Genomic DNA, 19,734 nt, shown 5'->3' with positions numbered 1-19,734 from the left:
GTACCTTTCTCAGGACAAACCAGCCTCCCCCAGCACGTGGAGGAACCAAGGCCAGCCCCAGCACAGGCAGCAAAGCTGTTCAGGCAGTCATGGTACAGATTTTGTTGCACTACATGCATGGTGAGGAGAGTTGCAATAAGCCCTTGCTTCAGACAGTTAAAAATCACTTTCAGGTCTCCCTGTCTTCCATTCCATCCCTCTGCATGCCCTTGGGCCACACCTGGTCTGTGTCACTGCTTCCCCCGTGCAGGGTCCCCACCTGGGGACAGCTCCTGCAGCACACAGTGGGACAGGAGCCAGGCATTGCTACTTCACAGGCAGGGCCCAGCTGCCCTACACCAGGGGTTTTCCCAGGTGGGATCCCCATCTCCTGCATGCCTGTGACCAGGGCTGGAACAGGGCACTATCCCCCTCCATTCCAGCTCTTCCCTCCCCATACTGGCTGATGGTGGCAGGCTCTCCACAGGCTTGGCTTACTCCTGGAGAGGCTGATTGATCCCATCCGCTCTCAGTGAGCTGCCCTTAGCTCAGCTTGCCTGGAAACTGCCTCTCTTACCCAGCAGAGGAGAAAGAGGCACCAGGACAGCCTAGGGCCAGGGATGCTGCCTCACCCACAGTGTGTCCCTTGCTTCAGGTGGCACTGAACAATCCTGGGGTGTCCTCAAGGACAGCATTCATTGAGAATCTGCATTTTTATTCTAGGGCTCACCAGGACCTCATGTTCCCCAAGTCAGGTGCTTATCTCGAGTAGGCCTTGGAAGAGCAAACTGCTCGAGTCACCCCTGGCTGAGTCAGCAGCCCCCAGGAGCTGGCTGGGTGCCCAGCCTGAAGTGGTGGGGGAGGTAAGGCACTGGGGAAACCCCAGCAATGGAGGTTGGTCTGTGTCAGGCAGTGGCAAGGCAGCACCCAGCCCTGCCAACAGAGTGACAAGTGAAACAGGGGTACCAGTTCTGCCCTGGGGCCATTTCCACCCCGACTTTACAGGCACTGGGAAAAATTGCACAGGGGAAAAAGGTGGTGTCTTCTTGCAGTGACTGAATTCAAAAGCATCCATGAGGCAAGCACAGGCTTATTTTTTTCTACCACTTTGGGCCTTTTCTCCCAGCCTGAAGCAGCGCAGGCTGGCAACTGCAAGAGTGCTCCTGTGCCAACTGCAACCCCAGCAGCAGCGGCACACTGACACTGACCGGCTCCTACGGACGCTTCTTGGAGCTGTCCACGGGTGCTCAGTGCCTCCCGAGGGTCGGGAAGGGGACGCGGGGCCAGGCGGAATGGGTGGCAGGGACAGCACCGGGACAGAGACAGCGCCGGGGAGAATCCAGTCCCAAAGCGGAAAGCAAAAGCGTGCCCGGGCACAGTCGCACGCCGAGCTGCCGCAGGGCCGGCCAGGGCAGCCGGGACTGCCGGGGAATGGCAGCGTCTCTGCCGGCGCCGGGACCCGGCAGACCCCCCGGGACCCGTCACACCCCCGGTCCCTGCCGAACCCCGGGACCCGTCAACCCCCGGTCCCTGCCGGACCCCGGGACCCGTCACCCCCCGGTCCCTGCCGAAGCCCGGGACCCGTCACACCCCCGGGTCTCTCCCGGCCCCCGGGACCCCCGCCCGGCCCCACCACTTGGCCGCCGCCCGCCACGTGCTCGCCTTTGGCCCGGCCACGCCGCCCAATCAGCGCGCAGGCGCCGAGCTGCCTCCGTCCCATTGGCTGCGGCCGAGTCCTCCCGGGCGGGCGCTGCGTCCCCCCGCGCTCGCCCCCCACCGCACGGCCCCGGGGCTGGAAGGCGCCCTCCGGTTGGCCGATCGCAGGGCGCCGGCCATTGGCGCGGCGGCTCGAGGGGCGGGGGCTGCCATTGGCCGGGCGGCGCGGCGTGCGCGGCGATTGGTCGGGGCGGGGGCGGTGGGGGCGGAGCCTGACGCGGGGCTAGCAAAGGGGGCGGAAGGGGCGCGCGCTCGCTCTTTCGTGTCAGTGCCCGGCCCGGCCGCCCGCGCGTCCCCGCCGCTCCCGCCGCCCGCCCGCGGCCCGATCCCCCCGCGCCGCCGCCGCGCCGGACGCGCCCTCCCCGCTCCCGACACAGCTCGGCCGCCGCCCCTGCGCCGCCAGGCACCGCCGCCATCATGGTGAAGATTACCAAGGTGAGGGCGTGGGGTGGGGGGGCGCAGCCGCCGGGCGGGCAGCGGGCGGACGCCGCCGTGACGAAGCGGGCGGGTGCGGACGGCGGCGGATCGGGGAGGGAGCCGGGCCGCCTTCTCGCCGCCGTGCGCTCGGGCCGCGCGGTGGCTCCAGGCCTGCTTTCGCTCGCCGTGAAGATGGCGGCGAGGGGAGGGGCCGCGGGCCCGGAGGCAGCGGATTCAAGCCCCCCCTTGTCCCGCCGTGCTCCGTGCGCCGGCTGCGGGCGGGGGCGCGGGACGGGAGAGGAGCGGGCGGCGGGCAGTGGGGAGCGGGGTCCGGGGTCCCGGCGTGTGAGGGGCGCGGGTGGGCCCCGCGTGTGAGCGCGCGCGGATGGGGGGGGCGGGGCTACGTCACAGAGCGGCCACGTGGGGCGCGGGGACAGCGAGCACGTGGGAGCGCGCCCCGCTCCCGGGACGGCCCCCGCGCTCCCGGGAAGGGCCCCGCACACCGGCCGGCGCCACCCCGCAACCACCGGGCGGCCCCCTGAGCGCCGCCGGGGCCGGAGGGCGGCCACGTGGTGGGGACAATTGCCCGCCGGAGCGAGCGCTCGCAGGTAGCCCGCGCGAGCACGGGAGCTAAACGTGCTGCTCCCGCTCTCTTTCAGACCCCGAAGAATCAGATCAAACAGAAAAAAATGGCTCCTCCCCCGAAAAAGTTCGAGGAAAGTGAGGAAGAGGAGTCCTCTGACCTAGAGGAGAGCAGCGGAGAAGAGGTGATTGATCTAGAGATGGAGTCAAAAGGTTGCACGTGTTACAGAAGTGTCGTGATGGTTGTGGGTTACACTGTAACAGGGTATCAGTAAACTGTCTGTGTTCCTCACTAAACTATGGCTAAAGAATAAACTGGATTTCTTAAGGCTAAAGCTGTGTGAGGAAAAATAGCTCAACTGCTAAGTCTGTACTTCCAGGCTTTTGGAAGTACTGGTGGGGTCTTAAAACTGTCCTAAAGCAGATAAGCAAGTGGGTACCTAATTACCCTAGTAATGAGCAGTATGATATTTGTCACACGTGGTTAATGTGCAAGTGTAAAAGTTCCAAAATGCTGAAGGCTAATATGCACCACTGGTCTTGGTTCAGGACCAGGGAATGTAGAGGTGCTTTGATGTTCCCTAAGTGGGCTCCTGAAAGCATGAAAAAGCTGAGTTTGAGCTTTATTGATTCATCATGGTGGGCATTTGAGTTAACTTAAACTGGCAAAAGGATATTCTTTAGATTTTACTGGCTGTATGTTTGTCTGATAGTGAAGTAATGGTAGATTAAACAGGCCAACATGAGTTTTACATTAATGTGTCTTTCAGATGGTCCCCCAGAAGAAACCACAAAAAGTTGCTGTTACCCCAGCCAAGAAGGCTGCAACTCCTGCCAAAAAAGTTGCTACTCCTGCAAAAAAGGCAGTTACACCTGCAAAGAAGGTTGTGGCTACTCCACAGCCCAAAAAGGCTGTTACTCCAACTCCTAAAAAGGCTGCTGTCCTAACCAAAGGAGCAAAAAATGGAAAGAATGCCAAGAAGGAGGAGAGTGAAGAAGAAGACGATGAAGATGATGACGAAGATGAGGAGGAGGAGGAGGATGAAGAAGATTCTGGTAAGTTATCTTTGAAATACACATGGACTAAAGATGGTTCAATCAAGTCATTAAATATGAGTACCTTTGGAATTAAAAGATTTGTTTGATTTAATACTTGAGGGGGTGTTCAGTGATTAAAGAGGGGTTATGAAGGAGAGGTGGGCAATGGGTGAAGTTTGGAGGAGAGCTTGGGCTGCAGCTGCCTTACACACAGCCTTTTAAACATCTCCTAGTTTCTTGATTGCTCTTTCCTGAACTTTTGGACAAAAATTGGGGAAGCTCTAAGTAGTTTTTACCTGATTCGTTGAACCTTAGTTGTAATGACTTGTGGTACTGTTGGTGCAGATGAGGAGGAGGAACCACCGATGCCTGTGAAGCCTGCAGCCAAAAAGCCTGCAGCAGTACCAGCCAAAAAGCCTGCACCTGTGCCAGCAAAGCAGCAGGAGTCTGAGGAGGAGGATGAGGATGAAGAGGAGGATGAGGACGATGAAGAAGAAGATGGTATAAGATGTTTATCATTAAGCACAGGGACCTGGGGGAGGGAGGAAGCTCAAAGGATTGTGGGAGTGATGCAGTGTGTGCTCAGCTGGTTTTAGCTGGTTGCTGTTGTCCTTGTTGCTGAATGGGTGTTAATTTCCCTGTTGTCAGAAAAACTTTTTACTATTTTTGGATTTTGTTGGATTTTTTAATGCAGTAAAATTCAAGGGAAAGAGACATCCTTTGTAAAAATTGAGTGTATTAAACTTTTTTCCTAAGAACATACAAATTTCAGGAGGTGTGAGAACATTTTGCTCAGCAGCCTTTTGTTGTCTTAATTTCAAAAGGCACTTAATGTGGAACTGTCTAAATACTGTGCTCATCTTGTTTCAGAGTCTGAAGATGAAGCCATGGACACAGCCCCTGTTCCAGTGAAGAAAACCACTCCAGCCAAGGCTGCACCAGTGAAAGCCAAGGCAGCAGAATCTGAAGATGACGAAGATGAGGAGGAGGATGATGATGATGAGGATGACGATGAAGAGGAGGAGGATGAAGAGGATGCTGAGGAGGAAAGTGAAGATGAAAGTGAGTTAAAGTTTAAAATCTTACAGCTGCTGAGTAATAGGTTTTGTGTATGACTGGTGTAAAGATTAATGCTCCTGGGTTGATTCAGTTTAGGAAAAGTTCTGTATTTTTCAGTTTTGTTTTGCTTTCTGGCACAGAACCTGTCAAGGAAGCACCTGGAAAGAGGAAGAAAGAAATGACCAATAAAAGTGCACCAGAGCCCAAGAAAAAGAAAACAGATGGTAAGTGGTGTGGGATCATCAAATGATGTGTGTTTAATGGACTGTGATTGGACTCTGTTGTATGAGGAATGTAACTGTGAAGGTCCAGGATGTCAGGGGTGGGGTTTCTCAGCACAAATGATGATTATAAGGGACTTAATACTGAAATATGATGCCACTTCTGAGCAAAAACTGATGTGCTAAAGCTGTCTAGACTCTGGCTCCCAGTTTTAAAAACTGCCTTTAAAAAAACCCCACTTTACTGTCTTTTCATTTAAAGGGCCCACATCAGCTTTCTCTGTATTTGTTGGAAATTTGGTCTGCACCAAGGAGTTTGAGGAGCTGAAGACTGGACTCAGAGAATTCTTTGGGAAGAAGAATATTGAAGTTGTAGATGTCAGAATCGGTGCTTCCAAGTGAGTTAATCAGTAGAATTTTGCTGCTAATTTTCTTTTATTCGGCACTAATTTGTTCTTGGGGTCCAAGTGTGCTGGTGCTGGTTCCCCTCAGGATGCTGGGGTGGTTGGTTGGTAGTGTTGAGGGTTTAACTTTGCCTGGAAGCTGACCAGCCAAGACCTCTCTGGTGTTAGGTTTGTGTTTGTGGTCTGTGCTGCCAGAGATGGAGCAGAGAGCTCAAGGATGCCGTTCTTTCAGGCGGTTTGGCTATGTGGACTTCTCATCTGCTGAGGATCTGGATAAAGCTCTCCAGTTGAATGGAAAGAAATTTATGGGTTTGGAAGTCAAACTGGAAAAAGCAAAGAGCAGGGAAGCTATGAAAGAAGACAAGAAAGGTATGGCCCAATTAAGAGTTTCTAAAATGCTTACATACAGATGTACAAGTTCAGACTGGAATATCTGCAAATGCGATCCCAAGAAATATTGCGTATTGGGAAAGCTGAGGAAGAAATAGATTTCTTTCTGAAACTTCAGGACGTGTTTTTTGAACTTGATGCCCTTAAGAGAAGCACAGCAGTTTCATTAACTTTTGTTACAGTTGCTTTTGCAGCTTCTGAAAATGTGAATGCTTGCTCTTAATTTCTGCTGGATCAACTTGCTGAGTCTCACTGAACTGGCAGTGTAGATGAGGAGGGATTTTTAGCTGGTAAACAAAAGTAACTTGCCTTTGCAGTGAGAGATGCCAGAACGCTGTTTTTGAAGAACCTGCCCTACCGCATAACCGAGGATGCCATCAGGGAGGTGTTTGAAAATGCAGTGGAGGTCCGGATAGTGATGAACAAGGACGGGAGCAGCAAAGGGTGTGTAGCTGAGAGGCCTGTTCTGTGCTTGCTGTTCCTCTAGCTCTTGGCATATTCTGATAAGCTTACATGTCCTTTGGCTACCTTAAGGAACCTGCTGCAATAGCTGTCCTACTTTTTGCAGCATTTTTCTTTTACATCTTCCCCCCTTCATTTGCATACTTTGTTGTTCTGTGAAGGAGGCATTTGCTTACATTCTTTTCTGTGTTGTAGGATGGCCTACATTGAATTTAAAACAGAAGCTGAGGCAAACAAAGCTCTGGAGGAGAAGCAGGGCACAGAAATTGAGGGTCGTGCCGTGGTCATTGACTTCACTGGTGAGAAGAGCCAGCAGGAACATCAGAAAGGTACTTTCCATACTGGTACCATGCATACAGATGGCATTCAGGATTCATTTCCACTTGCTTCACAAGTTCCTGGGGGTATGCCAACTTAAAACACTGCAAGAAGATTAAGATACCAGATCTTTTACCTCACTTGTGCTCTGCATCCTATGCACTTTGTCTCTACTGCATGTTTCAGGCAAGGGGGGCAACTGGTCTTGGTGAATAAAACAGGGTTGGATTTTGCTTTGGGCCTCACCTTGAGGTGAGGAAAGGGCAACAAGTATTCTTAACCCCTTGTCAGAGTCTAGAGAACAAGAGCTCTCTCTCCAAACCTGCACCTAACAGCATTGACTTTTCCCCATAGGAGAGTCGAAGACCCTAATTGTCAACAACCTCTCATATGCTGCTACAGAAGTGACTCTCCAAGAAGTGTTTAAGAAAGCTTCTTCCATCAAGGTGCCACAGAACAACCAGGGCAGGCCTAAAGGGTAGGTTGTGCCTTCCACCTGACCCCCAGGCTGGCATTGCAAGTGACTTGCCTCCAAGGTGTCCCTTGTTGTTCCCGGGCTGACTGGAAACTTCTTCTCCACACAGGTATGCATTTGTAGATTTTGCCACAACTGAGGATGCCAAAGAGGCATTCAATTCCTATAACAACACAGAGATTGAGGGCAGAACAATCAGACTGGAATTCAGTACGCAGAAAGGGAACGCAAACGCACGAGGAGGAGGAGGATTCGGTCGTAAGTGTTTCATGTTTGATCTCCAGCTGTGGCACCATCCAGGCAAATCTGGGGCTGCTTTAAAAAAAAACATGCCAAACATTGTAAGCAAATGTGCTGGATATGATGACTGATTATCTGAAATGCTGATGAAACTATTGTTAAATTCCTCTAGATAGTCAAGTGCTGATCCAGCAGAGTCTGTACAGTTGGTTGTTATCATTGCTGATAAGGTCCAAGCATCTATTTTTAAAAAAAGAGTCGGGCAAACTTAATTTGGCAATATCAGGTTGGCTGATGGAAATCTTTGATGTCAGGCTCTAACTGCAGTCCTGAAAAAGTTTCCATGGACTCCAGATGCTTGAGCTGTTCCTTGAAAACAATCCCTTTATCCCTGAGAGCTGTTCTGGGAGCCAGTAATGCAAGCTGGATGTGATGTTATGAAGCTGAAGGCTGCCTTGCTCAGGTTGAATGAATTCTGAATGTGCTCCTTTTTCACAGAGCAAAGCAAAACATTGTTTGTCAGAGGCCTTTCTGAGGACACCACAGAGGAAACGTTAAGAGAATCATTTGAAGGCTCAATAAGCGCAAGAATAGTCACAGACAGAGACACTGGATCATCTAAAGGGTGGGTTAAACATCACCTGGGCTGGCTTCAGGTGCTACAGAGCACCTCACTTCAGCTGATCTCTGCAATACAGGGTGTTTCTCGTGCTCATGTGGGTGGTCCTATGGAGCTGGTAAATGAGGTGGGAGCAGAGAACACAGCTTTGGGTCCACTGGTGGAGGGCAGCACGTGCTCACTTCTCACCTCTTCTCAATGAGCTCCTTCCTGCCAACAAACCTCCGTGGCAGCTGATGGATTCGCACGAGAAGAAAATTAACTGTACAGTGCTGGCAAACTCACAGTGAGGCTCCATCGATTGTGATTAGCCACTGCTGTCCTACAAGTGACACATCTGTGGGATGCAGAAGTGCTGGTGTTTGATTCCAAAAAGATTTCTGTCAGGAACCTGCAGGTGGTGCTGCAGCCTGTGAAATGTGACTGACTGTTGCTCTTGCAACCTGTTTCCTAGGTTTGGGTTCGTGGACTTCAGCTCTGCAGAAGATGCCAAAGCAGCCAAGGAAGCCATGGAAGATGGAGAGATAGATGGAAACAAAGTGACCCTTGATTTTGCTAAGCCAAAGGGTGACTTCCAGCGTGGCGGTGGATTTGGTGGTCGTGGTGGCAGAGGAGGTGGCCGAGGAGGAAGAGGTGGATTTGGTGGCAGAGGTGGTGGCAGAGGTGGATTTGGAGGTAAGAGGAAGCCAATGCTGCTGTTTGGAGGGGGTGTGCTCCAAAATGAACCCCAAGCCATTCTTGGGGTTATGGTGTAGAGCTACTAGAGAATAGTGGATGTGAATTTATTTTCTGTTCTGTGCCAGGATGGGTTTGGAAGGGCAGTAGTATAGATATACCACTGCAATATATTTGTGTGCATTTAATATAAATACTACAGTGGTAACTCTGCTTTTTGCAATAATTTTCTTCTAGGTAGAGGAGGAGGTGGCTTCCGAGGAGGCAGAGGAGGAGGTGGAGATCACAAGCCGCAAGGGAAGAAGATCAAGTTTGAATAAACTTCCCCTTTCTTTCCCTTTTCCTGCTCTCTGAGACTATCTGAAAGGACTCCGGGGGTTTTTATTCTCCTATGATCGTGGCGGAGCCTTCGGAGGACATTCCAAGAAGCGAAGCAGTACTGTGAGCCACTTGGAAGATAAAATTCTCATTTCAAGGAAGAGAGAGCAAGCCATTTTGACTGCTTGCCTGTTCAAACGAACTTTTTAAAACAAAGAGTGATAGATGTGGGAATTTACCCCTTGTCTGTGAGTTGTCTTGAATTTATAATGTTTTACCCATGTAAAAAATTTTTTTTTTCCTATAAACTTCTGTAGCATTTTTGCTGTAAAAATGCAGAATGTTTTATCATTTGTGCTTTAGCACCCTGTCTTGGACAGATTAAAGGACCTAAACTGGTTCGTGTTACTTCTGTGCCACTAAATGAAGCCAGGCTGTGAGAAACAGGCAGTCTGTAGCCTTCCCTCTTTTGGGTTAAGGTCATTGGTGTCACAGCAGCAGCTTCTGTCCTGCTCTGCTCCAGCAGTGTATGCATGCTGTTAGCAGGAAGTAGGGGAAAGAATTATGATGGCCAAGGTAAGCTCTGTAACCACTTTTGTTCTTTTTTTTAACTGAAGATGCTGTGATGGTGCTTGCTAGCCAGTTGCTTTTCTACTTTCTTTTTAAACAAAGTAAATCAGATCTTGTACTAAGGCCCTGCAGTTCAGTTGCTCTCTCCTACAAGTATTTTCTCTTGTGCTTCATTTCAAATTGTCTCTTCTTGCCCTTTAAGTGTGAGCAGGAGTTTGGGCTGAGTGGCTGCCTTGTTGTAACCAAATTCAGGCCTCCTTTCCTTCCTCACGCCAAGGTCTGCAGTCTGGGGATGAAGGGCCTCAGTCCTGTGGCATGGTCACTGGCTGGTTTTTCTAGCCAGACATGGTGTGCTGCCCTGCAGTGGCAGCTGTTCAGTTTTACATGGTTTTCCCAGAGTGCTGGGTGCAGAAAACAGGCCCAGAAAGCAGGGCTGTGTACCTGAGCCTTCCTGGGCACGAGGTCCCTTGATGTCCTCTACCCCTGCCCTGCTGAAAGATCCTGCCCTGGCATTTGGTCCGTGCCAGCTCCAGCCGTGGTCAGCCCGTTCCACCCTCCTGGCACACGGCCACTGCTGCGACCTTCCCTGCCCTGCTGTAGTAATTTCTCCCTGGCTTCCCAACATCGAGCCCACCCAAAGGCCATTCCCTGTGGCCAAAACTAAACCAGTGGAGTCTGAGGTCGTTTCAGCTGGAGAGCTGTGCGGTTTGTGTGCCATGTGTCATCGCCCCCGGCCCTTGTCCAGGTTCTCCCGGCCCTTCGCCATCGGCCATTTTGGAGCCGCGGCCCGGCGGCAAATGGTCGGAGGGGCGGGCGCGGCCGCCAGGGGGCAGCACCGGCCCGCGCTCCGCGTCCTTCCCGCCCTGCGTGAGGGGGCAGCTCTGAGGGCACTGCCGCTGAGCCCCGGCCGGAGCCGCCTCCACACCGGGGCAGCTCTGAGGGCACTGCCGCTGAGCCCCGGCCGGAGCCGCCTCCACACCGGGGCAGCTCTGAGGGCACTGCCGGGGAGCCCCGGCCGGAGCCGCCTCCACACCGGGGCAGCTCTGAGGGCACTGCCGCTGAGCCCCGGCCGGAGCCGCCTCCACACCGGGGCAGCTCTGAGGGCACTGCCGGGGAGCCCCGGCCGGAGCAGCCTCCACACGGCACATGGGCCCTGCTCCCACCGCCGGACACGTGGCACACGGTGGCATGTGACAGCCTGGGATCACGTTGGAAAGGGAATGGGCCGGAGTATCCATGAGTGCATCCACTGAGCGCTTGTGTCTTGCCCATGTGTATGAAATTTTTGGTGTCCTGGGGAAGCCAGCCCTAGTGACAGCCCAGCCTGCCAATACAGTGTGTCCTGGTCCCCTTTGCTGACCTCTCTGCTCCCCAGCACCGGGAGTGTCTGAGCTGGGTGCAGCCCTGGAAACACCAACTCGGTGCCCAAAGGCCAAAGTGACACCCATGGGTTCACCTGTGGCTTTCCTCCTCTTCACCCCAGCCAGGTTTGAACCTCATGATCAGGGGCTGTGTTACCCCATGGTGCTGCTTGGGCTGTGGAAGTGAGCAAGGTCCTGCTGTGGGGACGGTAACAGGGACAGGAGTGCCCATCTCCTTCTGCACAAGGAGAGAGTGCTCAACAAAACCAGTGAGTTCCCTGCCCTGCTGAAGTGGCTTTTGCCACAGAGGTTGAGATGAGAAGCTCTTCCCTGCAGGGCACCAGGAGGATCTGAAGTTTAGTTTGACATGAAGGTGGAGGAGTGCATGAAAGAGAAAAAATACCCACCAGCCTCGTTACCATGCCTGGCTCCAAAAGGAAGCTGTGTCAAAAACTGGAACAGGGCAGCCTCAGTCCCCAGTTGCCCATTCCAAGAAGTCAGTTTTGTCACTGTAGCACTTTGCCAGGTTTTGTTCCCAGCAGAAACTCACTAGTAATGACATGAGGTGAAGGCTTGTAGGATTTTTTTTCTTCTTCTTTTAACCTTTATTTAGAAACTAGAATATTTACCAAACTCTACAAGGTTTCTCTGTACAGGTCCCACCAGATGAAGAACACTGAGAGATGTCTGCACACAGCCCTGGCTCACCATACACATTGCTACAGAGAGCGAGAGCTGACCCTGCATCCAGGATAAATGTACAGCCTAAAGTACTGTACTTGACATAAATTATGGAGGTATCAATTTGGAAAGTGTTTCTGAGCTCACTCCTGTTGGAAGGAGGGAGGGGAGGGAAAAGGAAAGAGTTGTGTGCTGCCTAAGCCCAGTGGGTACCAAAAATGCCCTCAGGACTCTGCTGAGGGACCCGGTGCATTGTACATCCAGTTTCACAGTATCACCACCAGCTGAGCCCTGGGCAGCACTGGCTCTTTCTCTTCCTTCTCTTCAAATCTGCATCTCATTTGAACAGGGCCATTTCAAGAGTGGTGTGGCTTGGCGTGTGGGTGCCCTTTTTGACTGGTTTATGCTCTTTTAGATTTGTTTTCTAACCTGGGAAATGTACTTGGAGTAAATGAAATAGGCCTGTTTCCAAAACGCATTAAGAAAATAAGAGAAAGGGAAAAAAAAAAAAAAGGCACTGCACAGGGGGACCTTTGAGGTAGTAAAATATTTTTCCTTTCAATGTCTGGCACCAGAGAGGGAGAGAGAGTAAGGGCGTCTGTGCCCGTGTTTCGCTGTGCGTGGTCAGGGCCATGCACGTGGCTGTGTGTGTCAGCCTCTGCAGGGACATCTGGGCATGCCAGCCCTACACACTGGGACATCTGTGCGTGTAGAGCCTGTGCCTGGGAGCACGTGTGTGAGCATGTGTGGCTTTGCACATTCCTGTGGCCTTTGCTCATGCCTGCAGTCAGTGGCTGGAGAGCATCCGTGGCCCTTGTGTGGCCACATGTCTCTGTGTTGGGTGGTTTCCACCAAAGTAACCAGCCCAGGGCTCCCCTTGAGAGCTCGTGGCCCTTTCAGCCCAAAGAAAAAAGGCAATGTCTTGTGACCCCATTTCCTGTCGTGCTCCAATCTCAGCCTGTAGAATAAATACTGCAACAACCCTGAGAGGAGCAAACTTGTGAAACACCAGCTTTTCTTCACTTTGTCCCCTTGGACCCTGCATCTCATGCCAGTGCAGGACCAATGTCTCCAGCCTACCCTGGAGCATCACAGTTGCTGACAAACCAGGGCTGAGCCCAAAGCAGCCACACACAGAGCCTTTGGGGCTGTTCTTCCCCTGCAAGGCAAAGCCATGAAGGCAGCTGTGCAGCACGGAGAGGGTCTCCCACAGCACCCCCTGGGATGCCCAGGAAGTTGGGTCCCAGGAGTGACAAATGCCCCCCTGGGGGACTCCAAGGGGGGTCACCGCTTTTCTCCACCTCTTCCTTGGCCACAGGCAAGGGCAGCTGGCCTAGTCACTTTCCTGCCAGGAGGAACAAATCCCTGAGGAATTTCAGCTGGGTGCATTCCTCTGAGGACACATGCAGTAAGGCTGCAGAGGGGCTGGGGAGCCAGGCACAGCCCAGGCTGGTGCTGGGAGCCATCATTGCCTGGGTCCCTCTGACAGGGACAAGGACCCCAGGTCCCCAGCTGCCAGGCTGAAACCCCAATGGGGACTCAGGGCTGTTGAGGGCCAGCCTCGGAGAAGAGCCCCTTTCCCCAGCTGCATATGGGGACACACAGGACTTTGGGGGGGGTGAACCCAATGCATGCAGGGTCAATGTTACCAAGACCTTACATAGAGGAGAAATTTGAGATAACAAAATCCCATGATTTTTGAGTCCGGGGGGGTCGATGCTCTTGTAATTGGCTGAACTCCCTTGGAGCAGCTTCCCCGGATAGCCAGACCCTGAACATCTCCAAAAAATGCCAGTGCCACATCCCTCGCTGCCTCCCTCCACTCCTCCACTCATCATGCTGCTGTGGAGGAGGTACCTAAAGCAGAGCACAAACCTTTTTGCCCTCTCTCCATTTTGTGCTAGACTTGTTATGTTTTGTTGGTTTTTTTCTCTTTTTCAGCAACCCCCAACCCAGCTGGAGATACGTGAACCACAATACAGTACAGGAACAAACCCTGCCCGTGAGTGCAGTGTCTCTGCCCCCCTCACCCTGGAGGGCAGTGCCCCTGAAGGATTTGTGTGCCACCAGCGGAGGCTCACCCCACCCCAGAGCAGGGATCAGTTGTCCCAGCTCCTGCGGTCCCAGCTCTCCAGAGAGACTGAGCTAAAGAACATTGAGTTTTCTTGAGCATGTCAAGTTACTGTGGACCAAGTCCCACATTTGGAGCAACTCTGGAGGCAGCAGTTTATGAACCACCAACATACTCCGGTAAAAACATGGCTCCTTGTTCATCTTGCTGTTCTTGTTTTTCACAATACCAAAAGTCTTGAAGCCCTCGTGCCCAACAGGTGACACTTTAAGGACCTCCAAGCACATCCCTAGGAAGACATCATCGATGGGGTACAGCTCCAGTGTCTCTGAGGCCTTGTGCAGCCTCTTGGCCAGAGCTCCATCCATGATGAAGCCCCCACCCCCTGCATAGGGTGGGTAGATGTTTTTGTTGTAGAGGGCACTGGGGATGTAGTACTTGTTCTCCTTCTTACGGATTGGCCTGGCCCTGTGGAGGACATCCCCCACAAAGAGGTCCTCTCCCTCCTTCTTGTCCTCCAGGAACTCCAGGATATTGCTGGGACTCACAAACACATCGTCGTCGCCTTTGAAGATGAAGTGGACGTTGTCACAGTAGATGTCGACCCACTTCAGGAAATGGACCTCTTTGAGGGTGAGGTTGAAGAAGCTGTCCAGGAAATCCCACTGCAAGATGTCCCCATAGATGTGGTTCTCATAATCTAGCAGTTTCTGGTGGTTGGCTCTCTCCTCCTCCTTGGAGGCGGTGCCCAGCAAGAACAGCGTCCTGATCCTCTTGCCCTCCACCTCCTTCTCTCGGCCCCAGGTCCTGCGGATGGCCTCGCGGCGGTCGTGCTGCGTGATGATGGACTTGACCACGATGAGCAGGTAGACATCCCCGCTGCACTTCTCTGGGTGGTTGATCAGCATGGGGAAGTAGCGGCAGTGCCGATAGAGCAGGAACTGCTGGAAGTTGGGCTCCAGCCCTTTGAACCAATCCACCTTGCTGAAGTTCTGGTTGGCTGAGCAGTTGGTAGTGGTGACATCCCAGGATTTTGTTTGCTTTGCCGTCACGCTCTCCTCCTTCACAGGAGCTTTCTCCTTCTTGGTCTTCCAGAAACTGTTGCTGATGGAGAAGGCGTTGTCTCTCTTCTGTGATTTCAAGGGCTCTGAAGGGGGCAGTTCTTTCTGCTGCTGGCCCTGCATGAACTGGTTTGGGGCCATTCCACGCTGCAGCACTGTTACTGTAATGATCAGCAAGAAGGAGAGACAAACTGTTTTGTAGATGGTCTTCTTCCTAAAGGGAAGAGACAAGGGGTTAAGGAGAAGAATATACAGGCTTAAAGAGGCTTGTCTGCAAAAGCACTTTCTTGAGAAGTCATGGGATGCTCATAATCTGTGTTCCATCACCTTTTGAGGAGTAAAAACCTTGTGGGAAGAGCTGCAGGACCCCTCAAAGCATATTTTCCCAGCTGTATCCTGCTTGTGGGGTGGCTTTGGGGCCACACTTAACTGTAGGGACAGGCACAAGGTATGTGGGGGTGATTGCAGTGTCATCTGGTAACCCCAGTACAAAGATCAAGGAAGGGTTCACAGGAGAAATGAAAATGGGTTGAGTGAGAGAGAAGTCAGGGTGAGAGTTTCAGCAAGGCAGCTGTTTCAGGAGAAAATCCCAAGAGAAACTGCTGTTTCAGCCATCTGAAAATTGTAGTTTAGGACAAGAGCAGGAGGGAATTATCTTTTCCACAGAAGCCTTAGCTGCAAGGGAGACATACTGTCCATGGCCTAGACTGGCATCACAGGTTACACAGCACTGAGAAACCAGAGCTGGGAAGACCATAAGAGTCAACATGAAACTAGCATTGCTGTTTAATTTCAAAATGGCACATCAGCACAAAAAAAGAAAGCCATTTGAGTAAAATTTCATGGTTCAGTGGGAAAAAGACATCCCTAACCCTACAACCACCTTGGGAACCAGTATTTCTGGGGGCACTCCTGGGCATTTGGGCAGCTCTTGGGTCCCATTGCTTCCTTTGTGGTGATAAGGAGCAGTGGATGCAGGGCAGATTGGGTGGGCAGATTTTCCCAGCCTGTGACAATCCAGGTGTCTGCATGTCCAGGGTGTGCAGGGCATGAGTAGATCAAACCCAGTTCTTCCTGGGGCCATCCTGCTGCTCTCCTCTGCTGCAGACCTATAGCCCTGGGAAGCTGCTGGCTCAGGGACAAACCCTGCATGGAGTTCATGGGCAGCTTAAGCAGGATCCTCCTGAGGTCCTTGGGACTGCAGGAAGGCTGCACTTGGAGATTATTGATGCACAGTTCCTCCCCAGCCAGCTTTCCCATTCAGCTAAAGGTGGGTTTCTCATCCCTCTGCCACAGAGGAGGGGAACTGCTCTCTCTGCCCAGCTGCACAACGTAGCTCCTGAGCACTCAGCTTCCCTCCACAGCTTGCACACTGCACCAGCTTCCTCCTGCCTCAGTCCTGCGTGTTCCAGCTGCCTTGGGCCATCTCCCTGGGGCAGATGAGCTCCTTGTCTCTACTCCCAACAGGTTCCCAAGGGCAGCCCCATCTCTGTCTGCCCTGACACAAGGTGCTTGGCAGTCCCTGAACACCCTTTTCCTGCCGCAGCATTGTGGAGCTGATGGAGACAGATGTGGCACTGGTCTTGGGATGCCCCTGTGCCTGTCCTCTTCATGTCAGAAGCACATCCCAGCCTGGGTGACACCCACTGGGCAGAGCCCTCAGCCCCCTCTCCTGTCAGAGCCAGAAAAATCCAGAATCATCTCTAGCAGGCAGATGGCACCTTCACTTCAGGACACTCCAGAGAAGGAGCTTGGGGCTGAAATCTGAAACATTTAACCCAAGTATTTTCCAGATAGACAAAAAAATCCCAAAAAGCCGCAAAACTCTCCTAGACTGCATTGTGATCAGAACCACCATGAAGCTGCTGGAGTTTTCCTCAGGCTGCACCAAAACACCTATGGGACACCCCATAGGTGATCAGACTCCCCAGGGCAGGAGACAACACTGTGCTAGGGGATTCCACTCACCCTGAAATGCAGAAATCCCAGAAGGGAACCAGGAGCTTGCAGGAGCTCCTGTCTCTGGCTTCGCTCTGAAGCACAAAGAACTTTTGAGCTCGATGTTGTCGTGGGAAAACTGTGATCACTAGTGTGGACTGTGGGAGCGAGCGTGGAAATAAGTAATTAAGGATAAATGGATAGATATTCCTCATCCGGTTTTGTATGTGGCCACTCATCTGAGACTGATGAGGGAGCAGTTCTGATTAGATCTCACCATTCCCTTAACCCTCTCCAGCCCTGCCTGCACAGCTTTGAGCTTATTCTTACAAACCCTTCAGTTCTAATACAACTTTACTCCAAGCACAGCCAAGCAATGTTTAAAACCTCTCATCCATACCCGGCAAGAAAATGCTGCAGAATTTCTGCTGCAGAAATAACCCCTGTCACCCTGTGTAGTAATTTTATTTGCATCAATCCCTTCCCATCCTGTCCTGTCCCACCACATTCTTACACTCCCCACCATCCAAGGACAACAAGTGATAAGATACTCAGCCTGAAGGATGGTCAAACATTACCCAGAAGCCAAAGGACAGGGAATTACTGATACAAATTCTAACAATTTGCATAGGTAGGGCTGTCACTAACTGACACAGATGGTCCCAGCCTTGGCAGACTCTGCCTGACAGTGTATGGGTGCACTGACGCCCATTACTCTCCTTGGGACAAAAAGTTCTGACCCAGGGCTGAGGGGACAACTCCAGCTTTTATTAAGAGGTGGAGCGTTAAGTGGCCTGGGTATGTTTATAGGTGAGGTGTTGCACAACAACACAGAAACTTATTCCTCCTTCCTTCAGTGCACCCTGTTTCCTAGTTCTCACCAGTGCAATTCTTGCTTTGTTACAAGAACCTATTTGGGATTTTTTCTACTGGTCTGACTGCAAACCACGGGGTCCCACCAGGTCCAGCAGGAACCAGGAGACCCAGAGCCACCTCTGCCCTGCAGAAACCCTGTCCCTGCACTGCCAGGACAGCGGTGGGGACTGGGAGGACCCTGAGCCACAATCGCAGGCAATTCCCATATCAAACCAAGGATTTGAGGGGGCTGCCATCGGCGCCTGTCAGGTCACTCTGCCCCAACTGCTGGTGTGTGTTGGTGCCATCAAGAGAGCCTTGAAAAGGTCTTAACACGCTCCTTCTCTTCCCTTTTATCCACCAAGGAAACTTCAAAAGCCTCCCTGTGAGGTGGCTTTGCCACCAGGCAGTTAAATATAAACTCCAAATTAGAGGTGGGCAGTACCCCTTTCAGGTGTTGATGCTCGAGGGCAGAGGAGGCCCCGGGAGACAGGGGCTCTCTATCCCTTTTCCCATTCACTTCGGATTCACGTGAAAACCTTTTGGATCCGCCAGCGCTATATATTTATGTGATAGGGGCTTTTGCTGGCCCCTCAGTTAGACCCAGTCTCTGGAGGCACCGCCAGTATAGAGTCCTGCCTGTTGGCAGCGCTGAGGATTTGGAGAGGGGATCTTATAAAGGGGCAGATGCTGGGCAGGAAGAACCAAATGTCCCCAGCCGCAGCCTGTGCAATAGCGGGGTGCAAGCACCAAGCGGGGCCGCAGCTCGCCGTGCGGGTGCCCGGACATGCGTCCCCTCCTCATAAAAGTCTGGTTTAAATACAAGGCCGTAAAACCACGCTCCTGGGGAAGGGGCAAGAGCCGAAACCCCGAGTACTGCCCCGGACGAGGACATCTGCCCCCAGGCTGGCGTTGCCGTGGGACGGGACCCCACCGGGCAGGGCTGGAGGCCCTGCTGCCGCCGGCCCCTCCACACAAACCAGCTCTTCTCAGGGAAAAGCTGGGAAAGGCATCCCCAGGGACTGGGGGGCACCAACCGGCCGCCCCTGCCCGTTGCCCCCGTCCTGCCTCCCGCCGGGCCGGAGCTCCGGTGCCCCGGGATGGAGAGAAATTCGCGTCGGGAGCGGACCCGCAGGGAGCCTTCTCCGGGGTACCGCGGCCAGCGAGACCCCGCCTGGGAGCCCCGCGGAGCCGGGACGGTCGCTCCAGGGATGGGGACAGACGGACAGGGGACAAATAACACACTCCGCTCTTAGTCGCTTCCGCATGCCCACCGTCCCCACCAGAGCTGTCCTTCCCCGGCCGGCCACCCCCGGGGCGACGAGAGAGAGGAGGGGAGGGACCCTCGCAGTCCCCCGGCTCCGGGCAGCGCCGGGACGGCAGCGCCGGGCAGCGGGAGCGGAGGGCACGGGACGGCGGAGCCAGGGATACCGGGACTCGGTGCGGGAGCGGGGCTCGGGCTCCGCGCTCCCCGGAGATCACTCACCACTGGAACATGCTGGGAGTGGGACGGGGCGGCCGCTCCGCTGCTGGCCGGGCTGCCCGCGGTCCGGGCGCTTCTCTCTGCACTCTTCCTCCTCCTCTTCTTTTTTCTTTCCTTTTTTTTTTTTTTCCCCTACTTTTTCTCTTTTCCCTCCCCTCTCTCTCCGAGGTGGAGCCTAGAGATGGATGGCAGAGCAGGTAGGTTAACTCTTGCCCTGCCCCTCTGTCCCGTCCCCCCTGCCCGCCCCCGCAGACAGACAGACAGACAGACACCTCCCCAGTGCTCCCAGGGCCAGGACTTTAAGGGTGACACCCCACACGTCCCCCTGAGGACCCTCCCCGCTGCTGATGGCACTCTCACCAGGATCTGGGAACTTGGGGGCGTCCTAGTCCGGCTCCTGGTGTACTGTGCCCTCTCTGGGGTGCATTAGCTCTGCCCCAGAGTCTTTAATGCGCCTCCCGGGATACCCACCTCTCCTGGGACCCACCCTTCCTCTACGACCCACATCTCACTCAAGGTCCACACCTTGTCAAGGGCCAATACTCTGCCCAGGACTCCAGTCTCACCCAGACATCCATGCTCTGCCCAGGACCCACACATTTCCTAGGAACCACAGCACACCTGGGCGTGTAGGAAGTTGACGGGGAGTTGCTGCAGCAGGAAGATTCCTGCTCAGCATACTGGGACCTCTCATGGGTCAAGTTTCCAATAGCATCACAGCCAGGTGAGGGGTCCTTTCAAACTGTTCCTTCAGCCCTTGTTCAGATGCAGTTTCACCAGCATTCCTGCTAGAGCCGAATC

General features: G+C 53.3%; 2 protein-coding genes and 3 non-coding genes across 5 annotated transcripts; 4 read left to right on the top strand and 1 right to left on the bottom strand.

Annotated features, from left to right (window-relative positions):
• The first annotated feature begins 2,023 nt into the window (after positions 1-2,023).
• Positions 2,024-9,312, top strand: NCL (nucleolin). Its single transcript, XM_054282523.1, has 15 exons — positions 2,024-2,130; positions 2,772-2,879; positions 3,465-3,752; positions 4,074-4,233; positions 4,603-4,794; positions 4,932-5,015; positions 5,275-5,410; positions 5,649-5,785; positions 6,124-6,250; positions 6,464-6,597; positions 6,941-7,064; positions 7,171-7,319; positions 7,800-7,926; positions 8,375-8,595; positions 8,833-9,312. Exons 1-15 carry the CDS (start codon positions 2,113-2,115, stop codon positions 8,913-8,915), a joined length of 2,088 nt encoding a protein of 695 aa, XP_054138498.1. The 5' UTR covers positions 2,024-2,112; the 3' UTR covers positions 8,916-9,312.
• LOC128941322 (small nucleolar RNA SNORD82) lies at positions 5,126-5,195 on the top strand. Its single transcript, XR_008483508.1, has one exon. It is a non-coding gene; the product is annotated as a small nucleolar RNA SNORD82 (small nucleolar RNA).
• Positions 7,417-7,493, top strand: LOC128941323 (small nucleolar RNA SNORD20). The gene has a single exon (XR_008483509.1). It is a non-coding gene; the product is annotated as a small nucleolar RNA SNORD20 (small nucleolar RNA).
• On the top strand, positions 8,110-8,250 carry LOC128941319 (small nucleolar RNA SNORA75). The gene has a single exon (XR_008483505.1). It is a non-coding gene; the product is annotated as a small nucleolar RNA SNORA75 (small nucleolar RNA).
• Positions 9,313-13,436: 4,124 nt separating the features above from the next.
• Positions 13,437-18,996, bottom strand: B3GNT7 (UDP-GlcNAc:betaGal beta-1,3-N-acetylglucosaminyltransferase 7). The gene is made up of 2 exons (XM_054282886.1): positions 18,937-18,996; positions 13,437-14,871 (listed from the first exon to the last, which is right to left on the bottom strand). Exons 1-2 carry the CDS (start codon positions 18,945-18,947, stop codon positions 13,671-13,673), a joined length of 1,212 nt encoding a protein of 403 aa, XP_054138861.1. The 5' UTR covers positions 18,948-18,996; the 3' UTR covers positions 13,437-13,670.
• Between the last annotated feature and the right edge of the window lie 738 nt (positions 18,997-19,734).

Source organism: Melozone crissalis, unplaced genomic scaffold (genome assembly GCF_028551555.1).
Source record: "Melozone crissalis strain CALT ecotype California unplaced genomic scaffold, PUWL_Pcris_2 ptg000034l_1, whole genome shotgun sequence".
In the NCBI taxonomy this organism is placed as follows: Eukaryota; Metazoa; Chordata; class Aves; order Passeriformes; family Passerellidae; genus Melozone; species Melozone crissalis.
Note: the sequence above shows the minus strand (reverse complement) of the source record. Positions and strands in the feature narration are given on the sequence as shown.

Bases quoted from the DNA above. Each gene is read 5' to 3' on its own strand.
- NCL (XM_054282523.1), top strand. The intron at 4,795-4,931 runs GTGAGTTAAAGT...TTTCTGGCACAG, and splicing joins GGAGGAAAGTGAAGATGAAA to AACCTGTCAAGGAAGCACCT. The intron at 5,016-5,274 runs GTAAGTGGTGTG...TTTCATTTAAAG, and splicing joins CAAGAAAAAGAAAACAGATG to GGCCCACATCAGCTTTCTCT.